Source organism: Oryx dammah, unplaced genomic scaffold, assembly GCF_014754425.2.
Source record: "Oryx dammah isolate SB20612 unplaced genomic scaffold, SCBI_Odam_1.1 HiC_scaffold_16, whole genome shotgun sequence".
Classification (NCBI taxonomy): domain Eukaryota; kingdom Metazoa; phylum Chordata; class Mammalia; order Artiodactyla; family Bovidae; genus Oryx; species Oryx dammah.
The window spans coordinates 38,190,603-38,217,950 of NW_024070200.1; the positions used below are offsets into that span (position 1 = coordinate 38,190,603).

The following is a 27,348-nucleotide window of genomic DNA, read 5'->3' on the forward strand; positions in this document are numbered from 1 at the left end:
TTCCCAATTCCCATTTTTCATTTTTTAAAAATGATGGTTATAAAAAAGCCACATCATATTCAAACATTAGCATACCAAGTAGCCAGCTTACTTAAAACAACAGTATACTGTAGCTGTTATGCAGTAAATACAGGACAGAGAGAATTTTTAAATGTTTACCTTTACCAAATGAAATCAGTCTTCAAATACAACAGGATTTTCCAGCACAATCAAAGGATGAACTTCACTGCTGATTACAAAGAATTATTTGCCAGGATACAAACATTAGATTTTTATTAGTTCAGTTTAGATAATATTTTGTGCTATTATTTTTAGAAGATCAAATATTATTCACTCGTTATTACTTCAGTCATGCAGCTAAATATTTTAATGGGCAATCTATTGAGATAAACTGATGTTGGTTGCATCAAATTTTAAACACAATTTGTTTTTGTAATTCATAGGTGCCATAAGAAATATGTGCCTTTTAACTAAATTCCTACTACAACCCCTTGCAAAATGTCACTTATTTTCATTTCCAATATGAATTGGTACTATTATATTTGCCCATTTATAGATAACAGGAACAAAAAGCCCAAGAGATCCAACAACTGAAACCAGAAGAAAAGTCCACAGAAACATCCGATCAAGAACCTGGGCTATGAATTTCCAATCTTCAACAACCTGTACCAAAAAAACCAATATTAAATAATTAAGACACAATTTGTAAATTTACATGTCAACTTATAATACAAGTGGCTTATTTTGATAGATTTTTAATAAAATATAGTATTTGCATATCTTACAATAAACTTTTAAAATATTTTAAATTCTTACTATATATAGTTACTTCTATTAATTATTCTGGCCCAGGAGTGTTTAATTTTTAAAGTCAATCCAGCCTGAAGTTAATCTCATGACAAATGAAAAGCTGGTTCAGAATAATATACATTCAACAGCTGTTAATCTTCTTCCTTGCCTCACTTGCTTTATTTAGTTCTGGATTTCCTAAGGACCATTTTAACCTAAGCTCATGAGTTCAGATCAAACCAGTCAATCCTAAAGGAAATCAACCCTGAACATTCATTGGAAGGACTGATGCTGAAGCTGAAGCTCCAATACTTTGGCCACCTGATGGGTAGAGCCAAATCATTAGAAAAGACCCTGATGCTAGGAAAGACTAAAGGCAAAAGAAGGGAATGGCAGAGGATGAGATGGTTGGATGGCATCACCACCTCAATGGACATGAATTTGAGCAAATTCGAGGAGATAGTGGAGGACAGAGGAGCCTGGCATTCTGCAGTCCATGGAGTCACCAAGAGTCAGACATGACTTAGCAACTGAACAACAATAACATGATTTCAGATCTGCCAGCTGAGAGCTCATTCCCTCCCCGTTTTTGCATCCCAAGCAGAGAGCTGGCTCAGCAGGTGTGAGTGACCTCAAGGAAAGGGCAGGCTGAGACCAGGCCCTGAGCACCAGAGGGTCCTACTCAACAGGCCACGTCTTTGACCACAGGCTTCCTTAGCCCCTGCTATGAAGCACGGAGTCTTCTATAGGAACTGTGCCCCCAAGTTTCAGGGTAATGTAAAATTAGAGGATTATAAAACCCTACAGCTTCTCATATACTTATAAGTTTTTCCCTTGAAAATAAACCCCCTTTACTGGTCTCATGGAAGGAGCCCTGACCCTGCTGTACAGCACTTTGCAGACATTCATTAAATACAGTGGTTAAGACTCTGAACTTCCAATGCAGGGAGTGTGGGTTGGAGTCCTGGTCGGGGATTTAAGATCCCACGTGCTTCACTGATTGGCCGAATAAATAAATCCTATCTCAATCCATACTATTATCTAATACCTGTATTTTTTAAGACTCCTTTGATGGCTTCACCTTCTAAACTAATTTAACTTGATACTTACACCAAATAGAAACTTTATGTTTCACAAGTATTAAAGGTTTATAGATTAATACAACATTGTAAATCAACTATACTTGAGTAAAAATGTTTTTAAAGTTTATTAGAAACTTATGTCAATGTCCCTTTGGGGGAGAGGGCTGGTATTTTACCAGATTCATTCCATCTGCTTACCACACCTGCTAGAAATTTTTCCATTTAACAAAGTTTTAGAGATTAGAATTCAAATACATGTTTTATGTTAGGTACTATTTTATTTTCTTTTGATTTACAATATTATATTAGTTTCAGCTATACAATAGTCATTCAAAGTTTTTATAGATTATACTCCACTTAAGTTATTGTAAAATATCAGCTAGGGACTTCTCTGGTGGCACAGTGGATAAGAATCCGCCTGCCAATGCAGGAGACAGGGGTTCAATCCCCAGTCCAGGAAGATTCACTTTCTGAGGAGCAACTAAGCCCGTGCTCCACAGCTACTGAGGCAGCATGCCCTAGAGCCTGTGCTCCACAACAAAGGGCACCCCTGCTCCCCAAAACTAGAGAAAGTAATGAAGGCCCAGCACAGCCAAAGAGATACACATTTAAAAAATATTTCCTGTGCTGTACAATATATCCTGATAGCATTTTTATATACAGTAACCTGTACCTCTTAATCCCCTGGCCTGTCTTGCCCCCTTTTTCCCTTTCACCACTGGTAACCTCTAGTTTGTTTTCTGTTCCTATGAGAAAATTCATATAATTTGAATGCAACTATTGAAAGTAAATACAATTATAAAAAATAGTATTATGCTGCTAAGTCGCTTCAGTCATGTCCGACTCTGTGAGACCCCATAGATGGCAGCCCACCAGGCTCCCCCGCCCCTGGGATTCTCCAGGCAAGAACACTGGCGTGGGTTGCCACTTCCTTCTCCAATGCATGAAAGTGAAAAGTGAAAGTGAAGTTGCTCAGTCGTGCCTGACTCTTAGTGACCCCATGGACTGCAGCCTACCAGGCTCCTCTGTCCATGGATTTTCCAGGCAAGAGTACTGGAGTGGGGTGCCACTGCCTTCTCCGAAAAAATAGTATTATAGTCATACCTTTAAAAATATTACACAATAGAAATAAAGAATAGTGACAAGACTGAAATATTTTGAAAAGAATACCAGTTCAATATCATATTAATAAAATGTATTCCTAGTTTAATTCTTGCATTTTAAAAATTAACTTTAAATAAGGAACCAGTAAGTTATTTTTCTATAACAAAGTTTGGAGCAAACTTTCGTTTTTAAGAAATTAAGCATATTATTAAACACTAGACATGTATCTGATGTATAATGCATAACACCTGAGACATTATTGCTGTTAAATTCACTTAACATTCTCTTGTGAGTGAACAACAAGAGGATTCTAGAAAAATATCTTGGCTGTATTTATAAAGCCTACATTAGAGTCATTCTTTAAAAAACTAAAATCACTTTGGATAAATGACAATGCAGTTGTGCCTGCAGATGACCGTAGACTTCAGAAACAAAGTGACTGAAGATCAAATTGAGACAGTTAATCATGTTAGCCAAAGCTAGCTATGCCTTAGAAAAGCAGAACAGTCAGAATCACACAGCGTTACCAAGTCATTCCTGCACAGACTCAGGGAACAGACTTGTGGACACGGTGTGGGCAGGGGAGGGTGGGACGAATTGACAGAGTAGCAGGGAAACATACACACACCGTATGTAAAATAGAGAGCCAGTGGGAATGTGCTGTGTGACACCGGGAGCCCAGCCCCATGCTCTGTGACAACCTGGAGGGGTGGGATGGGGTGGGAGACGGGAGGGAGGTTCGAGAGGGAGGGGCCAGATGTGTACCTGTGGCTGACTCGTGTTGATGTATGGCAGAAACCAGCACAATACTGTAAAGTAATTATCCTCCAATAAAATAAGTCATCCAAGATGCTGATGGGGGAAAAGGAGATGTGAGATTTGTGTATAAGCCACATTTTGCAGATGTTTTTCATTGAAATTTTAGTAACAATCTTTTACAAAACAGTCTGTCACTATCTCTGGCCCTCAATCTATACTTAGTCTTAAGGGTCATGCCAGGGGCCTGACTTCGAATCAAAACAGACATGCATTTGTAAAGACATGTGGTCACAGACCTCACGGACATCGTTCTCCTTCGTGACGTGTCTTGTGATATAGCGAACGGAATCCAGTGCAGCTTCCAGTGTGTTTCTAGAAGATCTGGGTCCACGGCTGCTCCAAGTTTCCTCCTTCTGACTGAAGTACCTATCTACATGACTTCGCATGCAAAGCAGTTTCGGTAGCTTGTGAAGAAATAGCTTGCGGACCCATGGAGCCATAGTGTTGTGCGTTGAGGAAGAACGGTGATGAATGTTGATAGCAAAGACAGTGATCATGATAGACAGTGTCACAAAAATCATCGTAAACACCAGGTACTCTCCAATCAGAGGGATGACTTTGGAAGATGAGGGTATGATCTCTTCAATAACGAGAAGGAAGACAGTCAGAGACACAAGTACTGACGTGCAGAGACAAATCTTTTCACCTTCATTTGAAGGAAGATAGAAGACAAGTACAGTTAAAAACGAGAGCCCAATACAGGGTATAATGAGGAACAAGGTATAAAAGAGAGGCAGACGCTTAATTACAAATGAGTAAGTGATGTAAGGATACCAGCAACAGCTGTCGGTTCTGTTTCCCTTGCTCCCTGTTGCACTGACAATTTCCCATTCTCCATTATCAAAAAAATCTCTCTTGTCTACATCTTGGTCCTCCAAAATTATATCAACCTGTGATCCATCGTAAGTCCAAGAACCAAATTTCATGGAACAGTTTTGGAGATCAAATGGGAAGAATGTGACGTCGATGGTACATGAACTTTTGTAGTTTGCCGGTGGAGTCCAGGTCACCGTGCCGTCGTACCTGACGACGGTTTTGGTACTGGCCCCTTCAAAACGTCCATCGGCACTGAAATACACACACACACAGTAAAAAGGCAGAGAGTAAACAACCTGGGCATATGTTTTACAAGCCTAATGTCTACAAAAAAGCCTACAATATAGCATGAAATATTCTTAAAATTATTACACTTGAGCTATACCTACAACATGGAGGGGACTCTAGAGTCCTTAAATATCTAACTCTACTGAAGTCGAACCACTGTTTCCATGTCTACTCCAGGACCAACAGATCTGTATTTAGAGAAATCTTGAGATGCATGTAGTGGAAATGATTTCACTTTGATTACACATAAAAGGTAATTGGCGCTAGTGGTAAAGAACTGATTCAGGAGATGCAAGAGACATGGGTTTGAGCTCTGGGTCAGGAAGATTCCCCTGGGGAAGGAAATGGTGACCCACTCCAGCATTCTTGCCTGGAGAATCTCATGGACAGGGGAGCCGGGTGGGCTACAGTCCATGGGGTCGCAAAGAGTCAGACACGACTGAAGCAACTTAGCATGTATGCACACATATAACTAGGCTATTTATAACAATGGACATGCATAGAGCCAGAACCTGAATCCATATTCCTAGACCCACTCCCTCCAGTGATTGTCCCCCTCCATGACAGATACTGGACACTTCCTACAGTGATGGGGAAAGAACAACAGTCTCAAGCTGGGCAGAGCGCTGGAAAACAGCTGTCCCTCTCGAAGTCTGTTACCACGTGAACTCACGCACTGGAGAAGTCTAGCGGGAAACACCACCACCATGAGCTCTCTTTGGAATATTGCTCTCTATGTTAAAATTCATGTAGCTTTTACACACTCCTCTGTAATATATCCATGTTAAATATAAAACTGTCTGCAGTGACTTTGAGTAAAATGATGCTCCAGGAAGCTGCATCATGCTACCTTGCAGCTTTGTTCACTCCTTCCATGTTGAGAAGCATGGAGGTAAAGGTTTGAAAAGTGAGAAACATTTTTTCTCAGCCTTCGCTCTGTCCTCATGTCAATGCCTTTTTGCAAATAAGATAAAGTACATTAGGATAAGCACAGATTTCCCAGTGTCCTGGAGTGGTTGGTGCTAGAAAAAAATGAAATTGAAATCCAGAAATACCCTCTCCCCTAAGTCAAAAACCATAATCGAAACACAGTTAGGTAGAATACTCATTAATATGAGCTAATAATCAACCCAACAATCCTCACTGTGGGAAAATTATGACAACATACTTTTCAAAATTATGGAAAATCACAAAAATTACAACATCTAAGCAAAATTAAAAGGATGCACCTTTAAACATAAAGTATGACCTTAACTATTTTAAAAAAATAATACCAAAAAATCTGGAAGGCAGTCAGCAAATATGTAGGCTTGAAAATAGGAGGTAAATGGGACTGTCAGGCTGCTTTACTATGAACACCTCCACCCCCACCACCACATGTGAGCTGTGATCTTAGACAAACATAACTACCCTTGGCCTCCATTTTCTCATCTGGCACGTAAATGTAGTCATCCCTAGTTCGTGAGGTTATCTTGAGACTCAGATGACTAAGACACACACAGCACTGAGTGCGCTGCCAGGCAGAGGAAGCTCACTATGCACGTAAGCCAGCAGCCGTGGTGGGCTCCAAACAGGACTGATTACGTTTCCCCCAACTTCTTCATACCTTTCTGGACTTTCCAAATGGATTACAAAGTTTTAAAATCCAAGAACACTTTTATGATCAGAAAATAATTCACAAGCAAAATGGAGAGAATCCACAGAACATATTTGTAGGTTCCCGAAACAAAAGAACACAAGATTAAGTCATGGGACTTTATATAGGCAAACAATTTTCAAAGAGAATAAAAAAAAAAATACTGGTGCCTAATGGTGATACAATTTCTTTCTTAAGAAAACATAAAATGGCATTTTGGCTATAACTTACTTATCAAACAAAACGATATCTGGAGTCCAGAGAGAGTCTGAAGGGACACGTATAAGTTTTATTCCACCGTAGTCATCAGGGTTCCATCTTAATTTCACATCTATCCACTCCTTTAAAACAAAGAAATCTGAATCAAGTTCAACAAAAGCAATAGCCAAAAACAGTGAAAACTACTCTTTTGCCAAACTCAGATATTTTAGACAAGAAGTCACCTCTACTCCCAGTAGAGAAAACTCGCCTCCACATCCTTCTTATGGGCTCTGGGGGACAGCCCTCTCCCCTTGTGCGGTGGCTGTAACCATGGCCCTCATGAGACACAGGTGAGGACCAGAGCTGGGTGCGTTCATGGCTCTGCACAACACCTCTTCTACCAGCTAACCATACCCAGGAGCTACAGCCTGGTCCAGGCCAGGCTAAGGTCCAGGTTCAAGGAAAACGTTCTCTTTTCTAGCCATTTTGTCATTGACTTGGCTGGACTAGGCCATGCAAAGAGCAGATAGATTTATGATGCATTCCACATAGTTAAACACACCGTCCCACCTCCACATCGTAATAATTCTGTGATCAGGTCAAGACTTGCACCCCAAGGAAAGCACATATGCCTTTAAGGAGTTTGGGGTTAGGGAACTGGCAGTAAGTATTAAAAATCAGGGACAGGACTTCCCTGGTAATCCAGTGGTTAAGAGCCCACCTACCAATGCAGGGGACATGGGTTCCATCTCTGGTCTGCGAAGATTCTATATTCTGCAGGGCAGCTAAACCCATGCACCATAACCACTGAAGCCCCCATGCCCCAGAGCCCATGCTCCACAAGAGATGCCTCCGCAGTAAGTCTGTGCACCGCAACAAAGAGTAGCCCCCCGCTCTCTGCAACTAGAGAAAGCCTGTGTGCAGTAATGAAGACCCAGTGCAGTCAAAAATAAATAAAATCAGGGGTAATAAAGAACAAACAAAGGGAAGTGCTCAACAGCAGTTGGGCACATATGATGGTCCAGAAACAAAAGAAAGAAAAACTCCTTTATATAAAAGGGACTATGAAAATAAAAATAAATCATTACATTCTTGCCTGCTCCCATCTCACTCAGAGTAAAAACCAAAATCCTACAGTGGCCTAGAAGCCACTACTCATAACCTATGCTAGGACTACCCATCGGCCTCTGGTAGCTTCACTGACCTCATCTCCCACTCCCATCCCCACGGCCACTCACCCCTAGCCAGCTGGCTTCTTTGCTACTCCCTAAACACACCAGGCACCCTCCAACCTCAGGGCCTTTGCATGTTTGTGTCCCTCTGCCTGGACGCTCCTCCCCCAGATACTAGCGTGGCTTGCTTCTTCAAGTCTTTGTTCAAATCTTACCTTCTCAGTGGCACTTCTCCTGCCATCCGATTTAAAAGTCCAGTCCCCAACACTTCCTGTCTGCCTTCTCAGTATTTTTCTCCAAGCTTATCAGCTTGAAAAGTACTACACAACTTCCTATTTATCCCACCGCCCCCCACTGGAATGATGTTCCTTGAGGGCTAGACTTTTGTCTGTTTTGTTCACTGCCGTTTCCCCAGTGCCCAGAACAGTGCCTGCCAAATGCCAGGCACTCAGTATTAACTGCATGAATACAAGACTCCATCTACCTCACCTTTCTGCCTCCTGCCTGTCCACCGAGACCAAATATTCATGTCCCTTCTGTGCTACAAACTCTGTAATAACAATGGCACCAGTTAACAGTTACATGGCCCTTCAAATTCAATACATACCTGTTTCAACCAGACATTGGTTGTCATTAACTGATTTTTCTCATCCTATAAAATAAAAAAAAATTTAAGAGGCTGATTATTTCAATTACAGAAACGGTAATTCTTTAAGTAAGAATTTTATCAGTTTTTACATAAGCACTCCTCTCTATAGAATACTACATTCTGTTCATCAATCCGGTTCTCTAGAAAAGCAGGATCTTTTTTTCCAGCCTAATCTCACATTATTCCTTCCAACATACTCTGTATTTCAGATAACCTGCCATAAAGGCCACCATTGGCATTTTCCCATTTAACATTAATAGTCTCAACAGCTACATTTCCTCAAATCTAAGATGCAATCTAAGAAGCACAGCGTTATTTTATGTACTTAGCACTAAGGAAGAAAGAAAAAGGCTGATAATGAATTGTAAGCTGCCGTTAATTACAAGACATCTTGATTTCAGAAGTACTAAACTGTGGGGAAATGTACATCCTACAATTGGTGAGATACGATGTATGCATTCTTGAGGGGCTATTACTTGCCACTTGCTTCTGCGAAGGCACAAATGTCAATCTCTCTATGGAGCTGTTATGTAGAAAAAGTGTGGAGGTCAGAGACTTGGATGTTAACTTCATAAAGCTTTTACATCCGACTTTTCTAGAGAACCAGGGGTCCTTGCCACTTACACCTTCCTATCGTCTCATCTTTGCTTATGCCAGTCCTTCACTGAATTTTCAAGGCCTAATTAAAGTGGCAGCTCTTCCATTAAATTTCACTGGAGTATCATAGAGCCAACTGCACCACTAAAAGATCATCACGGTCATCAACCACGAACGGACCTTGTGTAGGATACAATGCTCAGAGCACAGAGACCCACAGAACCAAGGCAGCCGCTGCAGCTGGGGAGACAGGAGGGAGTATAAACAGCTTAGGTGACTGGAGGGTCCCCACTGCCTCTCCCATCCCAACAACACATGAATGACCTAGGAAAAAGGAGCAGGACAGAAAAAACCACGCCCCTAGGGACAAAGGCAGCTTCAGTCCCTACGTGGAGAATGGGGCCTAGGAAACAGCATGGCCATCCTCCTTATGGTGTGTTTTCCAAAGAGCAATTTTCCTCGATTAAAATATTAGCGCTGGAAAGGAATGAGAGATTTTATCTATCATAATCCCTTCATTTTGCAAACATGGAAACTGGCCTGATGGAAACTTGCTTAAAATCACACCACCAGTTTGTGGGTAAAATCTACTCTAGAACTCAAAACTCCCAAATTTAAACCCTACACCACCAGCTTTACTGCCCACCCCGAAATCACACACCATCCAGAATAACTGCTGAGCCCTCTATTAGAATATGCCTTTCAGGCAGAAGTTCTAAACAGAGGCATTAAAAATTAGAGGAGTTTTGGTAAACACATAATGAGCATGCTGCAGGCCAGTAGGTCATCTGTGAGACTCTGATGAAAATTATAGACCATTTCCCCAGAAAATGTGAACACACATAAAGTTTACACTGGGAGGTAGAACCTAGTCAGTACTTAGTATCTTCAACAGTAACATAGATATAAGAATAATCCATAAATTCACAACTGGCTCTGAAGATGTGCAATTAGCCATTGACTCAGGGGATATAGCTTATTTCAATCTCAACTGTCTCTTCAGCATCTATCGTGTGTTAAACACAGTGGAGGATGCAACTGAGTAAAGAAAAATGTAAGATGACACTCAGGAGGAAACCACAAATAAATGAAATGTTAATACTCATAAGCAAAGCAGAAAAGTTTTAGGGGTAGTGGGTTTATTTTAACCTGACCATAAAAATAAAATCAAAACAGACAAGCCAACACTGAGGTTTTAAAAAGAGAGCGAGGACACAATGGAATAGGGATCTGAGGAACCTTCAAGAGCCACTAAGCATGACCACAAGGTTGCAGGGCAAAGACTTCAGCGATTAAAAGGAGCATAAACCTGCTGAGAAGCAATTCAGTGAAACTTCTAGTCTCAATGTCCAGGACCCTTGGCCCTCATCTTCCTTGACTCCAGTCCCCCACCCTCCCATTGCCACTGACTATACATTTTCTGGGCTCTTCTCTTAAGAAGCCACCCTTCCCCAACTTCTCTGCTTGGCTAACCCACCCACTTTCTATGAATGTTCTTGAGGGATCAGGCTCCTGCTCTCTCTGCTTTAAAAACGCACCAATTCAAAGTTTTTAACAATCACCCCCCAGGCCAGTAATTCCAAAATTACATCCTCAGCCTTGTCTCTCACTTCAGAGCCAGACTTGACCTTCCAGGGGCTTTGCCAACATTTTCTTTTGAATGCACCACGATGACCTCATAGCAAAAGCAAACCCATCATCTTCTCTGTCCTGCCTCCAATAACAACTAAGTTTTACTTTCCAACTGGTTACCCTTCTAACCACCCAGGCTTCAGAATTAGATGCCTCCCTCCATAATCAGCGGTCAAGTCCTGTTCCTTCTTATATGTGGTCTTCTAACTCGCCTCTCAAGCTTCTAATCTTTCTCTCCTCAAAGCCATGTGTTTATATTGTATTAATCTTCCTAAAGTTCTGCTTTTACCATGTCTGTTACCCATCAGATCTCTCATTCACTCGGCATTTACTATGTGCCAGACACCATGTTAGAAGAGACACAAGGACTAAAGCTCACTCTGCTTTAGTGAGGAGGCCTTGCCAGCACATGAGTGCCAGTCAGTGTAACTGGAACAGAGGAGAGACTGTCTTCAGAAGTTTGGATTTCAGAGTCTGACAGATGAATTTGGCCTTGAAGGAAAAATGGCTTGTGCTGAGAAGGACAGTCTCCCAAACAGAAGCAACGGCAGGACCAAAGGCACAGTGGCACCCAGGTTATCACTCATCACCTCCTCTACCGTCCAGACCATTGATCTAAACCGCTGACCAAAAAGGCTTAGCATCACTTATGTAACCACTGTGATTATACTGTTCCTTGTTATTAAAGTTCTTTCTTCTCTGCGTGCCAGATCCTATGCTTAGCACAAGGCCAGCTCGAGCACTCTGCCTTCTTTGATAGTCTCAGTCACCAAGATCTGAATAGCCAGATTTCTGTGACATCACGCTTTAGTACTGCAGTGTTCTACCCTTACTCCATTGACATGCTAACGATCCCAACTGGAAAGAAAGGTTGAAAGCAAGTCCTATCAACTACACCCTACTTCCCTATTTTTAATTTATATTTAAAATCTCCCTAGATTGCCCAGCAAAGGATCAAGCACAGAATCCATATTGATTGATCTTTCTGGAAGCAATGAGGTGACCTATATTAATCAACAGACTTCAAAAACTGTATATCTTTTGATTCACCACCTTCCTTGCTTATGTACAAATATATTCATCATTGTCATTTATAGTAGGAAAAATCGGGAACAATTTTACAAAAGTTTCTGCTATTATAGAAGAATGTTTAAAATAAATTATAAATTAAATATAGCCATTAAAAATTACATTTAAAGATTATGTATTAACATAAATATGTTCACCACATAACAATAGGGGAAAAAGTAATAATCAAAATTTTATCTAAAATAATATCACAATTTTATAACGTACTTATAAAGAAAAAACAAGAAATTTTGTTGCAAGAAATATAACAAAACACTACCAGTGGTCACCTCTGGGTGGTAGAATTACAGTCAATTTTTGTTTTCTTATTTATATTTTTTTGAACTTTCAAAACTCCAAAAACCATGCACTACTTCTATAATCAGAAAATAAAGGCACAGTTACGTTATACACACACACACACACACACACACACACAAATACTTATCAACTATTCTGGGAACACAACAGGGAAATAATTATTGATTAATATGATCAGAACAAGAAGAAACTAGTTTGAAAATTAGTGTGAACCTTTTAGTTTAAAATATAAGGAATCTCTTGACAACAAAAACAAGTTTATGAAGAGAATTTACTTCCTGGTAAATCTCACATGAAAAGATCTCAGAAACGTATGTGCGATACTGAAGCAATAATCCGTTGAGATCCTTTTTGGTTCTAAAAATCTACAACTCTAACTCTTGGATTTTTTTCTTTTAAAATTTTGATCTTTTGGTCATATTTTTAAAACACATTTAAGGAGAAACCTCCATATAAAATATTTAATCACTTCAAATTTATTAGGAATAGGCCTATTTTAATCACCAAATGAGATAAAATGATTTCTAAACTCTATCAGATTACTTAAACATACATTACTCCTGTGTTTGCTGTGTAATCATTGTTTTTCCCTGGTGAGTTCTTTGAGGACAAAGGCTATGTTCATTCACCCCTGTTATCTCTGTGGCCTGGCACCATGCTTGCGTGCACAAGACGCTCTGCTTAAACCTGTGTGAAATGAATACGTAATGACGCGCACACCTACCACATCCACTAATTGAGATATTGCAAGGCCAAACTTTATTTTTATTCTGTCATTCAGGTGTTCCACAGGACGAACCCATCTTTCGTAGTCTTGAAATAAATCCTTAAACAAACTATCTTCGTGTTTGGCAACAACGGATGGTTCAGCTAATCCTGTACAACAAATTTTTAGAAGTTAGTGGATTGGCATCTCTCCCATAAAACACCTAGACTTTTAAAAAGTTCAGCATTACGAATGAACCAAAAGGGGGCGACAGAGGATGAGATGGTTGGATGGCATCATCGACTCAAAGGACATGAGTCTGAGCAAACTCCGGGAGATGGTGAAGGACAGGGAAGCCTGCGTGCTGCAATCCAAAGGTCACAAAGAGTTGGACACGACTGAGAGACTGAACAACAATAAAGTATTATTTAGGCTATGGACATAGGAGATTTTAATATAAAATGTTAATATAAATGTTTGTGATCCATGAGGGACACTCTGGTTCAGATATATTTCTAAGTTAAATCAGATTATTCACATGGAAATATGCTGAGTTCCATAAGAAGCACTCAGAACTTAACACAGAGTAATTTAAAATCTAAGTAACAAAGGTCCGTCTAGTCAAGGCTATGGTTTTTTCTGTGGTCATGTATGGATGTGAGAGTTGGACTGTGAAGAAAGCTGAGCGCTGAAGAATTGATGCTTTTGAACTGTGGTTTTGGAGAAGACTCTTGAGAGTCCCTTGGACTGTAAGGAGATCCAACCAGTCCATTCTGAAGGAGATCAGTCCTGGGTGTTCTTTGGAAGGACTGATGCTAAAGCTGAAACTCCAGTACTCTGGCCACCTCGTGCAAAGAGTTGACTCATTGGAAAAGACTCTGGTGCTGGGAGGGATTGGGGGCAGGAGGAGAAGGGGACAGCAGAGGATGAGATGGCTGGATGGCATCACTGACTCGATGGACGTGAGTCTGAGTGAACTCCTGGAGTTGGTGATGGACAGGGAAGCCTGGCGTGCTGCGATTCGTGGGGTCGCAAGGAGTCGGACACGACTGAGTGACTGAACTGAACTGAAGTAACAAAAGCTTTTAAATTACCAAGGCTGGGGGGGTTGCTTGTCATAAAATTCCAAACCTAGAAAACAGATGTATTAAAATTTATTGGTAAACTGGCGCTAGTGGTAAAGAACCCACCTGCCAATGCAGAAGACACAAGAGACATGGTTCAATCCCTGAGTCTGGAAGATCCCCTGGAGGAGGAAATGGCAGCCCACTCCAGTGTTCTTGCCTGCAGAAACCCGTGGACAGAGGAGCCTGGCAGGCTACAGTCCACTGGGTTGCAGAGTCAGATACGACTAAGCGACTTAGCGTGCAGCATAAATATAAAATAAACATGCTTTAATTTGTTGTTGTTGTTCAGTCACTATGTCGTATCCAACTCCTTGAGACCCCATGAACTGCATGCTTTAATTTACATGCATTTAATATATACGGACACAAAAATATTGAGTAAATTATTCAGCTTTGTCATATCTTTGCTACACATTTGTATATAATTACCTTAGGGTTCAAGACTTAAAAAAAAAAAAAGGCAAAATTTTACAAGTTTGAGATGCCATAGCCAAAGATTAATTAGATTTATGGATCATAGTAATGTTTACACTTCTACTGAGTTTAAATAAGTCTCTTTAAAGAAATGGGTTTTTAGTGTTTTATGGACACTGGAGTCTCTGTTAGGAAATGTGGAATCCATGAAATTCAAGGATGACATTTACTCAAAACTCATGAGTTTACAAAGAAAAAACACTTATTTAAAACAAAATGTCAATGGCTTATTTATCATAAAGTATATATTGCAGATTTAGAGTAGCTAGTGTTGATCTTTCTCTAACCTGAAAGAATGATTTGACAGAAAATTAGCACTTTTACAAAATCTCTTTTTGTTATGAGAGACCATGTTTTCTATACAGAGCTATTAAAAAGTATCTAATTATTTTAGCTAGAGGAAATCCATCCTCTGATTTTCTCTCACTGCCTATTCCTTAATTAATAGAGCAGCTTAGTCTTCAGAGTTTATGTCTTGCTTCCCTAGGCTATTTAAGATATTTGATTTAACCTATAAATACCATAAGAGTTTGTGCCATGCCTCTGTAAAAGTCTCCTTCTGCTGAAATGCACAGTATTGGAGCTATTGCAATTCAATTAGAATACTATACACTAAGGAGTCATTCTCTGTAATTTTAAAAGCTGTTAATTTCAGAGGTTCAAGTTAAAATAGCATTATTGACCAGTTTCTCCTATTCTAATTCTATTTTTAAACGTGATAGTCTCTGAAACACCAAAAGTTTAAGGTTGTTTAAAAGACAGAGATAACACTCTGATGGGACTGGGTAAATATTGGATGGTCGTGTATATCATGTGTATAGTGAAAACATCTATGCCAGGCACTGAATTTCTGAGAGACTTTTCAGAACCATGAGGTCTGTGTCCAGAAATGCTGTTGAGGGAAGTTCCTTTTCCATTATAGGTTATTACAAGATATTGAGTATAGTTCCCTGTGCTATACAGTAGGTCCTAAAAAAAAATGTTTTTTAATAGCATCTAAGGAAACTGTCTTAGGGGAAAAAAAATACTAACTCGAATTGCCACCTCAAATTTTGTTTGAAAGAAAGTAGATAGGGTATAAATAAATAAAATGATAATCGTTCTACTTAATGAGAACCCTTAAGATACTACCTTGTGAATACTTTCTTAGTACATCCAATACTAGAAATAACATTTTCCTAGTACAATGTTACAGAAATGACAGGTGCAAAGGTCGACGGTATTTTAGTACAAAAACTTAATGGTGCACTCAAATTCTACTTAGAGGCCATATTTCTTTATCTGGTTCTAAATGTTTTCAGTTTATAGTTCTCATAAACCCCAAAATATTAAGAAGGAGATGATCTAACACATTCCCTTACTTAACAAATGAGGATATAGACCAGAAAGGCCAGTGCTACAGAGCTCATAAGTGGCAGAGCTCAGCTCCCCTCAGCCTCTTCCTCTTTCCACATTAACTTCTTCTACCTCATGACAACTGGAAAGAGGTTTATGGTTATATCCCCTGAGAGCTCAAGCCCCACCAATGTTTGCTTATTCATTCAACAAACATTTAACAGAATATGCCTTGTATCAGGCACTATGCCTTTCAAATGCTGGAAATGCACTCGTATTCAAAGACAGGTAAATCCACATTTACCATCTAGTAGTAAGGACTGATTCAGAAAACGTGATACTATATATAAGCTAAATTCTATAGAAACTGAATCAAACTAAAAAATTATTTAAAAAAATTTTTGTGAATAATTAACATTTGCTCATCCTACTCAAAATAAATACTTTAAAGCAATCACTTTCAACCTAGATTCCCAGGAATCCTGTGGCAATTACTATACAGAAAGTACCCTACACATGAATGAGTTCTGTTCTGAGAGTGTATTCATAAGTCAAATTTGTTCGTAAGTCTAACAGAGTTAGCCTAGATATCCAACTAACACAGCTGAATAGTACTGTACTGAATAGGTTTATAATACTTTGCACACAAAAAATACATAAGAAACAAACACAAAAAATAAAATATTTTTCATCTTAAAGCACAGTACCTTGAAAAACATAGTAGTACAGTACAACAGTGGCATACAGGGGCATGTTCACATCTTAAAAGTTCACAACCTGAAGGTTCATATGTAAGGGACTTACTGTATTGCTCCACACTATTTTTCAATTATGTCACATAAGTCGTGGGTCTCCAGGAAACCAACGTCCTGGAATGCAGGAATCATTTCTTTAGTTTGGCATTCCTACAGCATTATACTTAGTGCTGATCACAGTAGTAAGTTAAGAGTAGCTTTTCTTCCCTTAGTACTTAAAGAGAGAAACAGGAGAAATAATTTGCAGATTATCCATCTTGACAAGGGACTTGAATAATAAGACCAACAACCTAATCAATTAAAACCAGATAGTTCAGTTCAGTCGCTCAGTCGTGTCCAGCTCTTTGCGACTCCGTGGACTGCAGCACGCCAGACTTCCCTGTCCAATACCAACTCCCGGAGCTTGCTCAAACTCATGTCCATCGAGTCAGTGATGCCATCGAACCATCTCATCCTCTGTTTTTCCCTTCTCCTCCTGCCTTCAATCTTTCCCAGCATCAGGGTCTTTTCAAATGAGTCAGTTCTTCACATCAGGTGGCCAAAGTACTGGAGTTTCAGCTTCAGCACCAGTCCTTCCTTTTCCTGAATATTCAGGTCTGATTTGCTTTAGGATTGACTGGTTTGATCTCCTTGCAGTCCAAGGGACTCTCAAGAGTCAATTCTTCAGCACTCAGCTTTCTTTGTAGTTCAACTCTCACATCCATACATGACTACTGGAAAAACCATAGCTTTGACTAGACGGATCTTTGTTGGCAAAGTAATGTCTCTGCTTTTTAATATGCTCTCTAGGCTTGTCATTGCTTTTCCTCCAAGGAGCAAGTGACAGAAAGGCCAATAATTACACGAAAAGATGTTCAAACCTTTAGCCATGAGATACCACGTCATACCCCCTAAGATGGCTTTAATAAGTAATACAGATAATAACATGTTTTTTGGTTAAAATGTGGAGAAATTGGGATCCTTAAAGCTATGGTTTTTCTAGTAGTTATTTACAAATGTGAGAGCTGGACAATAAAAAAGGCTGAGTACCAAAGAACTGATGCCTTTGAACTGTGGTGCTGGGGAAGACTCTTGAGAGTCTCCCGGACACCAAGGAAATCAAACCAGTCAATCCTAAAGCAAATCAGTCCCGAATATTCAGGAAGAGGAAGGACTGATGCTGAAGCTGAAGCTCCAATACTTTGGCCACCTGGTGTGAAGAGCCAATTGATTGGAAAAGACCCTAATTTTAGCTGGGAAAGATTGAAGGCAGGAGGAGAAGGGGCTGATAGAGGATGAGATGGTTGGATGGCATCACCAATTCAATGGACATGAGTTTGAGCAAACTCCGGGAGGTGGTGAAGGACAGGGAAGCCTGGTGTGATGCAGTCCATGGAGCTGCAAAGAGTCAGACATGACTGAGCGACTGAACAACAACCCCGGGTCCTAACAGAATACTGGCACAGAGCAGATGGTCTGCGTGCTGAATGCATACATGAACAGATGAAGAAGTTAATACCATCTGACAATTTCCATTTATTTCTAGTAATTCAGAATTTCATCCTTGGTTGTGAAAGCAACTGTCACAAGAGCTACAGAAGTTTACTGTTAAGGAGTAAGAGTCCCACTAGACATCGTTTTAAAGATAGAGAGGCCTTGTGCTACTCAGATTTGAGTATGAAGAGAGGCAATATAACATGCTGGCTAAGAACTAGTAGATTTTAAGTCCACGAGTGGAGTTCTATCTAACTTCTAATACTTATTGTCTGACCTGGAGATATAACTTCTTTGCATATTAGTTTTTTCATCTGTAAAACTGGTCTAAAACAATACCAACCTAATAAGATTATTGTGAGGATTAAGTAAAACTGTGCCTAGAAGTGCCAGCAGTCATTCTTATCAGCCTATAAATGATTGCTAAAGTAAGGATAACTGATAGACCTCAAAAGGCAAATACACAAAAGTATTATCACAAAGCAATTACTGCCTGTAGCGCTCTGATTTCTACATAAAACTTTCCTGATAGCCTAACAAAGATCATCTCCCTATAGAATACCATAGACAGTGGAAACTTGCAAAAACAAACAAAATGAAGGAATAACATATCTGTGGCATCGGGCACTCTCAACACTGCAATGACAGTTCAGTGAAAAGCTCTCCTCAAGTCTCTACCCTTTACAGCTAATAATCATAATTAGAATACCAACCTACTAACCGCACATGAATCACATATCTCAGAAAAACAAAGAGAACCTAGCAGTGAAACACACTAAAGATAGGACAAGAGTAACAACAACAACAAACTAATGGACAGTTCTTCTGAAGTAGTTAAAAATATAATGACAGAAAAAACTAAATTGAATACATAAAAGGTACAATATGTATACTGTTATTAACTCTGTGAGATTTAAATTTGGGTTTCACAAATCCATCTGTAACTCCAAGTAGCATTACTCTGGTATCATCTCAAGTTTGAGGAATTAAAAGAATGACTTATCCAAAACGTTTCACTTTTAAGTTACTTACTGAAACCACATATATTTTCAAAGAAATGTAAACTTGATCCTTGATTTTAGTATGGTGATTAAGAAAGGATGCAAAACTGCAAAGCTAAAAACTGTGATTTGAATACTTGGCACCAGTAATTAGGTATTAAATTCATGTGTCCCCACTTTCTAACTTACTTAAATAAAACAAGACTATCTGTTGGAAAAATGCTGAAAATGTTTGGTGATGTTTTGGACTCTCACGTGGAGGGGGTGGTGTGAGGGGATGCTACCAAACATTTTGTAGGGCACGGTGTATCTGTTAGTCACTTAGTCATGTATGACTCTGCGATCCCATGGGTTATAGCCTGCCAGGCTCCTCTGTCCATAGAATTCTCTAGGCAAGAATACTGGAGTGGGTTGCCATATCCATCTCCAGGGGATCTTCCTTATCTAGGAATTGAACCTGGGTCTCCCACGTTGCAGGCAGATTCTTTTCTATCTGAGCCACCAGTAGTGCACAGGACAGCCCCTATGACTAAGATTTATCCAGCCCAAACTCAATAGTGTTGAGAAATGCCGTGTCAGACTTCAGGGCTGCAGCCATATTCTCATTTGCAGGGAGTGCCCTTCACATTGTGGGGTGTTCTCTGCACAGCCATACTGTTTAACAGTATGATCTGATGAAAGTAAATAAATATGCAAATTTGTCTTAAATATGTCTGCCAGGAAGCCAGGCACCAGAGTTTTCTGCTCTACCTCTAACACCAAGACTGACACAGGAAGCAGCCACTCAACATTTGTTGAATGAATGAACGAATAAACTAAACTGGGTATCACATGTTAGGCTCTAATATACCAGAGTTGTAGCAGATGCTAAAGATTTAAGAAGAATCCTTAAGAATCACTGGTCTAACAGTAGCTAGAAGGCAGCAGAGGTAGAACTAGGACCCAGATTTGTCTCTGTTCTTCTCAAAATAATGCTTTCATTATAAAAGTTACGTATGATCATTGTTAAGATTCCAACCAAAAGCACATGAAAAGTAGGAACTGTCCATCTCCTCCTCTTTATCTCCCTTCCTCCAAGGCTAACCACTTTTAAGTTTGTTGTATGGCCATCTTAAAATGCACTCACACACAGAGGAAGAACAAATGTTTTCTTTTTTAAGTTTGGTGACTTGCTTTCTTTCATTCAATTCTCTATGTCAATGTACATCCATCCATCTCCACGCTTTCTTCATAAGACACGGAGTGGTCTGGGTTACAGCAGTATCATAATTTATGTAAGCCCTCACCACTGGTAGGCATTTATTCTGTTGTCAGCTTTTGGTTACTTCTAACAATGCTATAATGAAAAAATGCTGTAGTTAACATACAAGTTAAATCCTTGTATTAATACAAGGACTTCCATGACACCTACTCTCAGAAGTAGAAGTGCTGAGTCAAGGGTACACGTTTTCAATTTTGCTGGTTACTGCCAATAGCCTTCCATTTCTTCTTTTCAGGTCATCATAGAATGAAATAATATATCTAAAAAGTTTGTAAGAGTGATATATATTATATACCCTCAATTCATAATTAAGACATTCCTGGAGTAATCTTCCCCTACAAGTCTCCTTGTATTTTTTTAAGTTAACGGAAAGTGTCTTATATACTTTTTAAAAGATCCTCTCTGCCGCAGTCCAAAGAGGTCTATTTTAAGCAATAGCAAGGTAAAAAAGTGAACATAATCAATCATTTTGTAAATGAGAAGAAATGCATACTATATCCAACATTTTCAATGTGGCAAGTAGGCATGCTTACCGATCATTATTTTAAGAGTTATAAATGAAATGCAGAGGGTTTCTTTTTCACTCAAGGATTTTCATTATATTTTCTATTGATTTTTATCACAGAATTATCGAATAAAGTTTCTCTGTAACTGATATGCTTTAGTAAACCTAATTTAACATCTTGCCCTGACTCTCAGAACACTGGCAGTAAGAAAATGACCTTAGGCAGTGTTAAATTTAGGTCTAGTCAATAGTTTTCAAAAAGAGACAACTTGCACACTTTAAAAGTTTAAGCATCATCAGATTGAATAAATGCAGAGTTCACTCTCGTAATTTGACACCTCAAACCTCTCAACAGGCAAAAAATATGTATCATGAGCTAATATATTTACAGTGTCATGAATTAAAACACCCGCCAGAACATGAAGTTGCCTCAGCTCACTACAGCCTGTGTGACCTTGATAAGACTCCTGCAAAATTCCTCCTTAGGACTGTCCAAAGATGAATGAGTAGTGGGGCCTAGGAGGATACATGCAAACAGAAGATGTCTCTATTTGTTAGGCTGGTGGGATGGAGCTTACTTTCTGTTGGTCTTCTCTTTGGGCTACAGTTCGTTGTAAATCCTCTATTTCCATAATTACTATCATTGCATCCTCTTGAGAATCCATCCCCTTTATATGAATGGGAAACTGTCTGCAACTTTGCTACTCAGTGTGTGGTACTCTGACCAGTAGCATTCACCACCCAGGCGCTTGTTAGAAATGCGGAAGCTCAGCGCATGTCTCTGAATCAGTGCTGCAATTCTAACATTCCCAGAGGATTCTTGTGGGCATTAAAGTTTGAGAAGCCCTGGTCTACAAGACTAAGAGCAGTGATTCTCAAGGGTGGGGAAAAGGGAGACAATTTTGTCCCCAAAGAACCATTTGACAATATCTGGAGATATTTTTCAGTGGGTTTTACAGGCATCTTGTGGATAGAAGTCAGGGTTCCTGCCAAACAACCTACAAGGCAAAGGACAATCTCCCATAAGAAACAAATATCTGGCCCCAAATGCCAGAGGTTGAGAAACACTGAAAGGAAAACCAGTTTTGCCTAATTATACACTGTAAATCACAAAATAAAAAGAAATATATCAAAAGTTCATATTGGACTTCCCTGATGGTCCAGTGGTTAAGAATCTGCCTGCCAATGTAGGGGACATGGTTCGATCCCTGGTCTGGGAAGATTCCACATAGCCATGAGGCTCAGCCCATGTGCCATGAGTACAGAGCCCGAGCACTCTAGAGCCCATGCCCCACAATGAGAAGCTACAGCCACGAGAAGCACTGCAACTGCAGAGAAGCTGCTGCTTGCCCCAACTAGGGACAGCCCACGAGCAGCAGTGAAGACCCAGCAGACCCAAAAATAATTCAGTAACTTTTAAAAGTTTATATTGTATGTCAATGTATGGCAAAACCAATACAGTATTGTAAAGCAAAATTAAAAAAAAAGTTTATATTGTTCTTTTTGTCAGAATTCAAATATTCGTATTTAATTCCTATTTTTATTGGCAAAAGACTATAATTCTCCTTTAGAAGAAAGGAGGCTGTGGTCACTGAATCAAACACAGTTAGAAGGAATGATATCAGGCATCCCCAAAGTGGAAACAAAACATTTAAATTAAAATTTTAGTCACCAAGCAGAAAAAGACAGTTAAAAATAACCTCTTCTGTCCTATTGTCATTATAAAACCATACCTTTGCCATTTTGGAGAGCAGTTTTACAGATGCAAATTGTAAACTTTTTTCCAAAAGGAATATTCACCAACTCTCATTGTCAAGACATGCTTATTTAATATTAAACTTAAAATTACAGCTGAAAGAATTTAATTCCAATTTTTTAGGGAAGAAATATAATGCTATTATAAATGTTCTGTAGTGAAATTACATATTAAAAAACTCATATCCTAATTATAAAAAATTACTTACTAGATCTAATTTGTACATTATAGGTTGAAAAAAAGCCCTATTCTGACAAATGATTGAAAACCTTTTTAAGGTTCCATCAACAGGCTACATTTACAAACTCAGGTACATCTGAAACGTATCAGGAGATACACAAATAAAACCCTATGTTCCAGGTACTCAGTCTAACTCAGAGCATATTTAGCATTTGCAAGAAAACAAAAATAATTTTTATTTTCAATTAAACTGTGTGAAAACTCTGTGTCCTTACATAAAGTATCTCGACATTCTTTTGGATGTAATCATAATAAAAGTAAAGAGGATGGTCACTATATGTGTATTTTATTAGCTTCTTAATATGTTAATAAAAATGACTAAAGGTGAGGAGAAAAAGTCTTTCATAGCTCTCATTTTCCACAAAATAATTATTTTATTTCCCTTTGAATGAAACAGAACTCAGTCACTACAAATAAAGTTTCAACCATTGAAAAGGTTTCACAACTATACAGCTAAGAAATATAATTGACCAATGACTAATTTCCATAAATCACTCTCCTAATCAGGGTCGGGTCAGTTTAAAAGGTTTATAGTATTTTAATGTACTAGGTTAATTATCTACTCTTTAATATAGACAAAATTGCCTCCTGAGAATCTTTCATAGCTCCGTGACCTTACACTAGTTAAATAAGTATGGCAGCTGGCAGACCAGACATTTTCTTTTCCTAGAGACTGGCTCCCAGGAAACCACAAGGAAGAGTTATTAAGATTCTAGGATGAATATGAAAACAATAAAATGTAAATGTAAAATTAATTATGATTGGAAGCACCTGAAATCCATCTATTATCACCTAATTTTAAAGATGGAGAAATAATGGTTCAGTAAGGTCAAGCAATATGCCCAAGGAAACACAGCAAATTAATGGAGTACCTCTGGGGCTTCCCTGGTAGCTCAGCTGGTAAAGAATCCACCTGCAATGTGGGAGACCTGGGTTGGGAAGATCCCCTGGAGAAGGAAATAATGGCTACCCACTCCAGTAGTCTAGTATTCTGGCCTGGAGAATTCCATGGGCTGTATGGGGTTGCAAAGAGTCGAACATGACTGAGTGACTTTCACTTTCTGCAGTTTTACACAAAAGCATATAAATTAGCCAGTGTGCAATTCCATTGTCTTTTCAACATTACTCTTCAAATGATCACTTGCTAAAAGCAACAGTTTTTTGGAATTTTAGAGCTAGAGAGGGAAGCCTTTAATGCTCACTCATCTTACAGATGAGGAAACTGATATTCAGAGAGATCTTACTGTTCCATCATTCATCCACCAACATTTACTGGACTGCTACAATATGCTAGGTCTTAAGAGATACAAAGATACACAGGATAAGATCACAGTTCTTAAGAAGCTCATGTGGGACCAAGAGAAAAATATATCTATAGATATAATACAACATGATAGTTATCCACTTTCACCAAAAGGCATAGAGACTACTGTTTTCTAGAATGTCAGGCACAGTGCTTGGCATTTCACATATATTATTTAATCCTGAAAACAACTGAGAGGTAAGCAGTATCATCCGTTTTTCAAAGGAGGAGGACAGCTGAGACAAGCTTGTCCAATTCAAGATACACGTGTCATAATTTGAATCCAGGTTTGCCTGGCTCCAAAATCACACTCCTTTCTTTCTGTTAAATTACAACACCTTCTGCACCAGATTTTATTGGTTTAAATCATCCTTCACCTTATTTCTCTACAGTCATTGTAAAGCAACACATCCTGCAAGAAATAATTCTAGTCTTCAAGATTATCACTTCCTAGAATCAGGAATCAGAGTTTAAAAACCTTAAGGAAGGAAAGACAAGAAAAGGTTCTGCTTATACCCAAATAAAGTTTCCTTACTCATAAAAACTGAAATACTGGTGTAGTGAACTTCAGCTTTTATCTCCTGCTTAACGGACCATGTGCGTGTTAGTCGCTCAGTCGTGTCTGACTCTGCCACCCCGTGGACTGTAGACCGCCAGGCTCCTGTCCATGGAATTCTCAAGGCAAGAATACTGGAGTGGGTAGCCATTCCCTTCTCCAGGCGACCATACCAGAGGTGCTCCATAAGCGGTAGCATTTTTTCTTCAAGGTATTGAGACGGCTGACAAACCTTCTAAAGCTTTCAATTTGAAAAAGTGCTAAGCATTTTCGTTTCTATTCCTGTCCAAAACATTTTGAAGGAGAGAAGGCTAGAAGAAAAAACCTCTAATTCCAAGATGCTAAGGAAGAACTTAAGATGCAAATAGCTCTGCAGCCAGGATAGTCTGCTCCCCAGTCTTACACAACTCACACTTTTCATCATCGGCAAAAGGAAAGATTTGAAACGCCAAGGGGCAAGTTAGAGGACAGGGACAAGCGGTAAATCAAATCAGATCAAATCCTAATCCCTAGTATTAAACCCAAGGAGCCTCGATGTGTGTGCGAGCGCAACGCTCAGTCGTGTTCGACTCTTTATTCACCCCACTTTATTCACAGTGGGGTGTTCGACCCCCCTTTATTCACAAGCAAGTATGAAGGAGCCTCCATACTCGTCTAAGAATAAAGTAACAACGTGGGAAACCCAGTTGAAACCAAGAAAGTAAAGCCCTGATGGATAACGAGGGCATCTTTTATTGAAAAAGTTGTATCGAAGTATACATATACTAAGTCACCCAGAGTGACGAGAGTCATGGAGCAAAAGTAAAAGTGGCCTTCTCTCTACACTTAAATAAACACATCTGAGCATTTAGGCTGAAACCTTACTCCAAGCCCCCAGGAGAAGAATATAACCACCCTCGGTAACAAGCTTTTCCGTGACGGCTGCAACCTCGCGGCTCTCCGGGTACCGGCGTGGAGCTGCCCCGGCCGCCTCGAGATCCCAGCCGGGCGCACTCCGGCCGCCCGGAGCCCCTCCGCCCGCTCCGAGGGCGAACGCCCGAGACCGCCCTCCGTCGCCCAGGCTCACCTCCGCGCACGCCGCCCCCCGCGCCCTCCGGACCCCAGCGCCCTGCGACCAGCTGGAAAGGGAGGAAGAACTGGAGCAGGAGGGGCCCGAGGCCGAGGACCCAGCGCCCCCACGCCGGCGCAGCCATCGACCAGGACCCGTGCGTCAACGCAGGGAGCCGCCACACGACGGTCGCGCGGGGAGAGCGGACCCGAGGAACCGAACCGGGAGTGTGGGCGGGAGCCAAGTGCCAGCAGGTGCAGCAAACCCGGTACTCGGCTCCTCGGCTGGCGCCAGGGTAGCCTCCAGTCCCGGCCGGATTTGGGCGGGCTCAGGGAGCGTGAGGAGACTCGGGAGCCTGGCCCCACCCAAAGCCCGCCCCACTACCTCTTGTCCCGCCCAAGCCCCGCCTCGTCCCGTCTGGCCCCGCCCCTCCAGCTCATAGCCCCGCCTCCATCCTGCCCAGTTGATCCCCAGGCCCCGGGTTTTGGCCCCACCCTGCCTGTTCCTCTTCCAATAACACAAGAGAAGACTCTACACAGGGACATCACCAGACGGTGAATACTGAAGTCGGGTTGATTATATTCTTTGCAACCAAAGATGGAGAAGCTCTATACAGTCAGCAAAAACAAGACCGGGAGCTGATTGTGGCTCAGATTATGAACTCCTTATTGTGAAGTTCAGACTTAAATGGAAGGAAGTAGGCAAAACCACTAGACCATTGAGGTATGACCTAAACCAAATCCCTTATGATTATATAGTGGGAGTGACAAATAGATTCGAGGGATTAGACCTGATAGAGTACCGGAAGAACTATGGACCGAGGTTTGTGACATTGTACAGGAGGCAGAGGTCAAGACCATCCCCAAGAAAAAGAAATGCAAAAAGGCAAAATGGCTGTCTGAGGAGGCCTTACAAATAGCTGAGGAAAGAAAAGACACAAAAGGCAAAGGAGAAAAGGAAAGATACCCATTTGAATGCACAGTACCAAAGAATAGCAAGGAGAGTAAGAAAGCCTTCCTCAGTGATCAATGCAAAGAAATAGAGGAAAATAATAGAATGGGAAAGACTAGAAATCTCGTCAAGAAAATTAGAGATACCAGGGGAACATTTCATGCAAAGATGGGCACAATAAAGGATAGAAATGGTATAGACCTAACAGAAGCAGAAGATATTAAGAGGTGGCAAGAATACACAGAAAAACTATACAAAAAAGATCTTCACAACCCAGATAACCACGATGGTGTGATCACTCACCTAGAGCCAGACATCCTGGAATTCGAAGTCAGGTGGACCTTATGAAGCATCACTATGAACAAGCTAGTGGAGGAAATGGAACTCCAGTTGAGCTATTTCAAATCCTAAAAGATGATGCTGTGAAAGTGCTGCACTCAATATGCAGGAAATTTGGAAAATTCAACAGTGGCTACAGGACTGGAAAATATCTGTTTTCATCCCAATCCCAAAGAAAGGCAATGCCAAAAAATTCTCAAACTACCACACAATTGCACTCATCTCACACACTACCGAAGTAATGCTCAAAATTCTCCAAACCAGGCTTCAACAGTACATAAACCTTGGACTTCAGATGTTCAAGCGGGATTTAGAAAAGACAGAGGAAGCAGAGATCAAATTGC

General features: G+C 40.2%; 1 protein-coding gene across 1 annotated transcript; it reads right to left on the reverse strand.

The window, feature by feature from the left end:
• On the reverse strand, positions 1 to 25,859 carry CHRNA5 (cholinergic receptor nicotinic alpha 5 subunit). Its single transcript, XM_040257356.1, has 6 exons — positions 25,733 to 25,859; positions 12,899 to 13,050; positions 8,515 to 8,559; positions 6,766 to 6,875; positions 4,031 to 4,862; positions 1 to 663 (listed from the first exon to the last, which is right to left on the reverse strand). Exons 1-6 carry the CDS (start codon positions 25,857 to 25,859, stop codon positions 502 to 504), a joined length of 1,428 nt encoding a protein of 475 aa, XP_040113290.1. The 3' UTR covers positions 1 to 501.
• Positions 25,860 to 27,348: the final 1,489 nt, after the last annotated feature.